The sequence below is a fragment of the Raphanus sativus genome, chromosome 8, assembly GCF_000801105.2.
Source record: "Raphanus sativus cultivar WK10039 chromosome 8, ASM80110v3, whole genome shotgun sequence".
Classification (NCBI taxonomy): Eukaryota; Viridiplantae; Streptophyta; class Magnoliopsida; order Brassicales; family Brassicaceae; genus Raphanus; species Raphanus sativus.
The window spans coordinates 11,853,984-11,862,414 of record NC_079518.1 but is presented as its reverse complement, the minus strand read 5'-3'; the positions used below and the strand labels follow the sequence as shown (position 1 = coordinate 11,862,414).

Here is an 8,431-nt window from a genome sequence, read left to right as displayed (position 1 = left end):
CCAACTGGTTTGCTGAATTAGTAGGCTTCGAATGTACCCTGCAACAGAGGCAAAAAATGATGTCAGTCCCATCACCGGAGGATATAAAAAAGCTATTTTTCAGATTAAATCCGAATAAGGCCCCGGGACCTGATGGACTAACTTCTGGATTCTTCAAAGGAGCTTGGGAAATTCTAGGAGAAGAAGTGTCAGCATCAATCACACAGTTCTTTTCAACTGCTTTCTTACCAGCTGCAGCAAACTCAACTATACTATCACTGGTCCCAAAGTACCCTGGAGCAACATTGATAACTGACTTCCGGCCAATCTCCTGCCTAAACAAAACTTATAAAGTGATTTCCAGGCTGCTGGTTGCGCGACTAAAGCCCATTCTTCAAGATGTCATCCTCCCTTGCCAAACAGCTTTTGTCAAAGATCGCCTGTTTGTGGAGAACACGGTGTTAGCAAGCGAACTGGTTCATGGATATCATAAGAACAAAGGGCCAAAAAGAATTACCATAAAAGTGGACATCGCGAAAGCTTTTGACACACTTTCTTGAGAAATTTTTTTTTCCTGCTTAGAGAGTATGTAGATTCTTTCCCACTTTATCTCTCTCTTGAGGGCCTGCATATGTACAACGAGTTTTATGGTCGGCTACAATGGGACTGTTAATGGCTACTTTAAAGGAAGTAGGGGGTTAAGGCAGGGTGATCCACTATCCCCCAATCTGTTTGTTATTGCCATGAACTGTCTATCCTACATGCTCAAACGTGCTGCAACTCAAGAAGGTCTAAGCTATCATCCTAACTGCAAAAAGATAAAATTTACCCACCTATATTTTGTGGATGATCTTCTCATCTTCATTGATGGATCACTCAAATCGGTACAGCATGTCCTCTCTTTCCTCCATGAATTTGAGCTGCGGCCAGGACTCAAAGTTAGTATGCAAAAGACAAGTTTAACGCCTCAGGTCTATCGGAAGCAGAGAAAGAAACGATTCAAGCCTCAACTGGAATGGTTTGTGGAGTTCTACTTGTTCGGTATCTTGGAGTTCCTCTTAATTCTAGGAAGCTCAATCTGGTAAGCTGCAAACCCCTCCTACATCAGATCAAGAAAAGGCTCTCCTCTTGGTCGCTAAAGTCTCTCTCCTTTGCTGGTCGTTTGCTTCTCATCAAGATAGTCATCTCAGGGATAACAACATTCTGGTGCTCTGCATTCATTTTGCCAAAAGCCTGCATTAAAAGAATAAACTCGCTTTGTAGTGTTTTTCTTTGGAAGGGAGATATTGAAAGCACCAATACAGCAAGAGTGGCGTGGGAGAAATGTGTACTTACTAAAAAGCAGGGAGGCTTGGGAATCAAGGATCTCCAAACTTGGAATCTGGCTTGCTGCATCAGGCTCATATGGTTGCTTTTCTTTAAAGCTGGCTCTGTGTGGGTTGCCTGGTTTACAGAGAAAGTCCTCAAGGGATCCATTCACAACTACTGGACCACGAAACCAAACCCTTCCAACTCCTAGTTAGCAAATAAGCTCCTGAAGCTAAAGCAGGTCGTTTTTCCCTTGATTAAGCTACGCTTGGAAGATGGTATGACAGCTCGTTTCTGGTATGATAACTGGTCTCCCTTTGGAAGCTTGGCAATGGAGCTCAACAACACAGTGTCAAGACTAGGCATCCCGGACAAAGCTACGGTTGCGTCTCTATTCATACGAGGAGTATGGCGCATCCCACCTGCAAGATCAGAGCCACAATTACTACTTCATGCTTACTTAACAACAGTTACTCTCACATCAAATCTTGACTATTATGAGTGAGAGATTGCAGGTTCAGTGAGCTTGAAATACTCTACAGGTCAGACATACTCATACCTGAGAGGCAACAGGGAGGAAGTAGCTTGGGCTTCATCGGTTTGGTTCTCCTACGGTATCCCTAGACAGCAGTTCCATACTTGGCTGATGGTATTTGATAGGTGTCCAACAAGGGATATGCTTCTGTCGTGGGGCCTTCAGGTCTCCCCCCTCTGTCTTCTCTATTACTCAGACCATGAATCTAGGGATCACATCTACTTCAACTGCTCCTTCACTTTTGCTTTGTGGGAACTGACCTCGAGGAGATGCTCATTTAGGCCGCTTAATGATTGGAGTCAAACACTACTGCAGATGCAAGCTTTACCGACTCAGAAATCTCAGAGACCACTCCGATTACTCACGCTACTAGCCTGGTAAGCCAACCTCTACTGGATTTGGAATGAGAGAAATGCAAGGTTACATACAAACTCCTTCCGATCAACTGATGGCCTCTTCACAATCATTGATCGGCAGATACGGAGTCGGATTCAGGGCTTCAGATCATCAAATCCTAAACTCTCGTCTGCTATGATGCAATCCTAGTTTCGACATGCATGATCACTTTCTTTCGGTTCTATTTCGCCTTCGCCTCTGCTTTGCGTCTTTTTCCTCAAGAGACCATTGCTCTTACCAATCCTCAACTGGGCTTCCTGATGCTGGACTCTTCATGGGCTGCAAAACTAGAAGTTTCTATAATATGAGTTTTAAACTATGGGTTATGTATTAAATTGGCTGATGGGCCTGTAAACCTTTTTATTTCTTTTGTTTTAATATATGAAAGCCAGTTTCAAAAAAAAAAAATTTTAATGAAGGATTTGTACGTATCAAATCAATGGTTATGATATTTGTTTAATAATTGTCATATTGTCCTTGAATGATTTTTCTTTTCTTTTTTTCTTTTCTTACATAGTATGTTTTCTCCTTCAATTTTTAACTGCTTTCAATTTCTGTAAAAACAATTATTTAATTTTGTAGTTTACATAATAAAAACAGAAACAAAATTCTACACATAAGATGTTTTAGAACTTTCAAAACAAACATATATTTTATAAATTTTATATAATATTCCATAATCATGATTTTAAATATATACTATTTTACACATATATATAAGATAATCAGATTTTATTTCAAAAATGCACACAATATCCTTTTTACAATGTATTGTAGTTATAAATTAATTGTTCTATACTATATATTTAACAAAATAGTATAGTAAAATATCAGCCGTTGTATTAATTGACTCTCATGCGTGGAGATGAGAACATTGTCTAATTGTATAACAAATTGATACAAATATTCATGCATCACTATATTCTTTTTTTTTCTTTTTTTTTACTATATTCTTAATAAAAGGAGTTCTTGTGAATATTAAGTAAAATAACCTATTTTGCGACCATCAGTCTTATTTATTTAAATATTTTACTTATTCTCACATGATGCATATCTTAATTTATTTTATAACAACATAATAAACCAGTAGTCTAAAACAGAGATGAATCTAACACCTGTCAATTGGAATCGTGAGTTGGACTATATGGTCTATGTTTAGACACAATCTATAGTCCATGATGTTCAGATAAGTATCTATTAAATTAAAATATATCTAGAAGATGTTATGAAATAAAATAAATCTCTCTAGAATTTATTAAATATCCTTACGAAGTAATAAATCTAATAATACTGATTATTCAAAAATTCATGTAATTTACATACTAAAATTTCAACTGCAGTATTATTAGATAATTTTACAATTTAACAATTGATTAGATTATAATACTTCTTCCATTTCATAAAAAAAAAAATTGTTTTGATATATTTTATGGAGACTTTTTGCGCAACTATTTTATGGAAACTAAAAATTGTAAAATATATTAATATGTTATAGATTGTACAACTAATTAAATAAAAAATAATCTAAAAATGTACAAGTCATTCAAAAATTAAAAACTGATTTAATATTTAATTTTACATTGAAAATGTTGAATAACAATATTTATAAAACAGGGAGAGTAATAGTAATGTAGTAGATTCTAAAAAGTAAATATGGTTAACCTCAAAAAGACAAAATGTACACTTGTTTTGTATATTTGAAAAGTCAACATGGACCATATCTATCATTAAATTTGTTTAGATATTATCTATTTATAGTTAAAATAAACGAAATTTCAGTTATAATGATTTTTTTTAAAGTGCAGTGCATAAACCAGTAGTCTAAAACGGAGATGAATCTAACACCTGTCAATTGGAATCGTGAGTTGGATTATATGGTCTATGTTTAGACACAATCTATAGTCCATGATCTTCAGATAAGTATCTATTAAATTAAAATATATCTAGAAGATGTTTTTTTTTTTGTCAACAATCTAGAAGATGTTATGAAATAAAATAAATCTCTCTAGAAGTTATTAAATATCCTTACGAAGTAATAAATATAATAATACTGATTATTCAAAAATTCATGTAATTTACATACTAAAATTTCAACTGCAGTATTATTAGATAATTTTACAATTTAACCATTGATTAGATTATAATACTTCTTCCATTTCATAAAAATATTGTTTTGATATATTTTATAGACTCTTCTTTACGCAACTATATTATGGAGACTAAAAATTGTAAAATATATTAATATGTTTATAGATTGTACAACTAATTAAGTAAAAATAATCTAAAAATGTACCAGTCATTCAAAACTTAAAAACTGATTTAATATTTAATTTTACATTGAAAATGTTGAATAACAATACTTGTAAAACAGGGAGAGTATTAGTAATGTAGTAGATTCTAAAAAATAAATATGGTTAACCTCAAAAAGACGAAATGTACATGTCTTGTATATTTGAAAAGTCAACATGGACCATATCTATCATTAAATTTGTTTAGATATTATCTATTTATAGTTAAAATAAACAAAATTTCAGTTATAATGATTTTTTTTGGTCAAATCAGTTATAATGAAATATGATGTGTTTATTTTTCTTAGAAAGTTATATATAATTACTATATGTATATATCTTATGTGCTTTAGTCTTTAGTTTTTCTTCCAACTATCAAGTTATGATTTTGGTTTTTTTTTTAACAAAAATTATGATTTGGGTGTTTATGAAAATTTGTTTATTTTATTAATACATATACAACGTAAAAGAATATCTCTTTTTGTCACGAAAAAGAATATCCCTTTTTACTTCTTTTTTTTAACATAATATATATCCAATTTATGTTTTTCATAAATGCTATTAATTAGATAAAGAAAGAGTTGACTACTGTCAGATATATGTCTTTTCTATTGGACTATGCTTATACGCTTTGGGTTATTTAAATGAGTGTTCTCATGTTATGGACATACATCCATTTTGTGTTCTCTTGTTTCTAATGTCTTCGGTAATAATATGATGAGAATGAGGGACGGTTTCCTTTTGATCAACTTTCTTTGATCAATTTTTCTGACTAAGTGTACGCTCGCTGCCGACAACTCTCTGTTAGATGGATTCTCTTTCACCACCCTCCGATGTTCCAAGGTGGTCCAAGCTTCCTTCAGATCTCCTACACGTGGTGTTTGAACGTCTTAGCTTTGCAGATTTTCAACGAGCTAAATGTGTGTGTCCATCTTGGCAATCTGCATCCACAGAATCATCGCCAAACAATCAGATCCCCTGGATGATTCTATTTCCAGAAAAAGGTAAAGATTATTGTCTCTTGTTTAATCCAGAGGAAAACAATAAAAAATATCGAATTCAAGATCTTGGCGTCAACTTTGCAAATAGCCATTGTTTGGCTATTTGTGGAAGTTGGCTCTTTATGCGGGATCCTAGATATAATCTTTATATTATGAATATATTCACCCGTGAGAGGATCGATCTGCCTACTGTGGAGTCACAAGTTGGCATGATAAAGATCGAACGAACCACGGATGATATGTTCCTAGTAACACCTAAGGAAGGTATTGGTTACGGATATATTCAAGAAGACTTGCGCATTGACTTTCCTTTCTTCTGGATTGACAAGAAAACCAAAGATTATTTTGTTACTTGTTATCTTGAAGGCCGAATTACGGTTTATGCTGAGAATGGAGATAACTTTTGGAAACAAGCGGACCTTAAGATCATGGGTGACATGGTATACAAAGATTATAAGCTTTACTTGTATGATTATAACCGTGATGTCACAGTCTATGATTTTTCTGGAGATAGTCCACGAAAAGTCTTTGAAACGCAAGTTAATTATGATCTGCTTTGCACAAAGGGAATACCACGTCGTGTTTACCCAGGTGATGTGTGGGATATCAAGGATACACGTCTTGTAGTCACAGTAAAAGGAGAATTCCTGAGAGTAAAGAGCATAGTAAAGAGTGATGGTGATGTCTGGTCCTTCCGCATCTACAAGATGGACTCATCGCAAAGCGAGTGGGAGAAGATTACATCTTTGGGGGACGAGGCAATACTTCTGGATCAACAGACCACCGTGCTTGCAAACGCCGTCGAAGGAATTAAAAGAAATTCTATATATTTCAGTGGTATTCATCATGACCATGTATATCACCGTGTTTGGAGTGAAAAAGATATCTTGAACTATAGTCTCGACACACACAAGACTGAAAGACCCCCTCCAAGTTTTTTTTCTAACATTCAATCATCTGATGCTCGATGGTTTGTACCAAATTGATTTATCTGAACTCTGTTGTATCTTTTCAGTGCTTTAAATGACTTGTGTCTCTTTTATTTTGCAAGTGTGAAAATATATCGTATGATCTTTGTGTTTGAATTTGGAATAATATGAAATTTAGATCACATCATGAAACTCGCAAGTGCTTCGTTCCTTGTAACAGAGCAAATGTCTTATGCCAATCCAGGTTTGTTCCATGGAGTTCTCAAAATATATATCCATATTGTATATATAAATATTAGTATCTGGTTATGAATATCTTAGAATTACGAAAAATCCAATCCAACATACTTTACACGAGGATATTTTAGATTGAATTTCTTGTATCTATCCCACAATAAAAATATACTACAAAAACAATAAAATGGCAATAGAAAAAATGGTAGAAAGTTCTCATTTTGAGATCACCTTAGATTATCCTTAAGAACGTCAAGTGACACAAATGTCATTTTAGATTGAATCTTCTTAAATGTGTTTAAACAAATTATAAAATTACACTATCTTAAAATAGTAGTTCTTGTTTTTATGCTAGAGCATCATTAACCCAAGTGGTTAGGGAAGGGCACTTAACAAAAAATGAATATAATAGCGGCTGGGTTCCATAAAAAATTTAAGCACCATTGCCTCTACAGCCTATTTAAGCGTCGATTTGCCATGTTTGCGGGTTTCACTGACATATGACAGCCAACAATTGGTTCGTTTCTTAATTTCTTTTTAATCAGAAAAAAAGTTTAAGCACCCCATTATGGAGTGTTAGGGTTAATGATGTTCGTAGATACTCATGAGTTTCTTACGAATATGCATGCTCTTAGAGCAAACCTCAAAGGTAAGTTTCTTATGTAGAAGTTCTTAACTAAAAAGTATTATTATTTAATTATTAATTTAATTATCTAATTAAATTAATTATTTTTGATAAAGTGAACCAATTATAAATAGACAAATGGTGTTCTAAGTTTTTAAGGGTATTTAATACTATCATTTTTTAAGATACTTTCACTTTTTTCTCCTAATTTTCTTAATTTTTTTTTAATTTTATTGCTAAGAAACTCTTTGAGTATTAGTGGTTAGAGGTGTTCTTAAGTCCCCGCATAATTTAAAATTTCAGAGGTTTCTTATTATAATAAATTTTAATCATTAACTACTTAAACTCTCTCATAATAGAGTTCCAAGATACAGTTCAGTCCTCATTTTAGTTATAATACATTTTTAACTAATTTTATTATGTTTTGGTTAGTGTTTTTATTAATTAGTTTTAAAAGATACTTTTAATATTTGCTTTTATACCGACATTTTCTTTTTTAATTGTTTTGTTTTTAAAATTTTATGAATATTTGAAGTTTATATAAATAGAACTTATGCAAAACATTTCACCTTTAAATCTTGTTTATACTTTTTAATATATATATATATATATATATAAACTAAAATATCAAAATTATTATTTAATTTTTTTTTTTTGCATTAGGCCTTTAAAAGAATTCGCATGGCACTGTTTCCAGAGCATGATATATTGATATCATTTCTTAGATCAAACGCAGGGGCTAGTTCTTCGAGAATATGAGCATAGAGAGACTGAAGTGAAACTTTACAACTTCTCCAAAATCCGATACATCATCCAGCTTGATTCACAGCATCACATACTTTTGATTAGCGAGTTACTCCAAGATATGTTATACCGGTGGCTCTGGTGATATCTAGGCCTGGCACTTGGATACCGGATCAGGTTCGATCAGATCAAGTATTATGGATTTAGGATCTTTTGGGTATGGAGAAATGGGAACCGATCGGTAATTAAGAATTTTGGATCGGATTCGTTTTGATACTTGTCGGATCTGGATATTTTTGGATATATCTGAATGAACCGAAAAAATCCGGATTTGGTTCGGATTGACATATTCTATCCGATCATACCCGAAAATATCAACATCTTATCTGAAA

The 8,431-nt window shown here is 33.1% G+C and overlaps 1 protein-coding gene across 1 annotated transcript; it reads left to right on the top strand.

Annotated features, from left to right (window-relative positions):
* Nucleotides 1–5,097: 5,097 nt before the first annotated feature.
* Nucleotides 5,098–6,575, top strand: LOC108821587 (probable F-box protein At4g22060). The gene has a single exon (XM_018594590.2). The coding sequence runs from the start codon at nt 5,315–5,317 to the stop codon at nt 6,491–6,493; it is 1,179 nt and encodes a 392-aa protein (XP_018450092.2). The 5' UTR covers nt 5,098–5,314; the 3' UTR covers nt 6,494–6,575.
* The last annotated feature ends 1,856 nt before the right edge of the window (nt 6,576–8,431 follow it).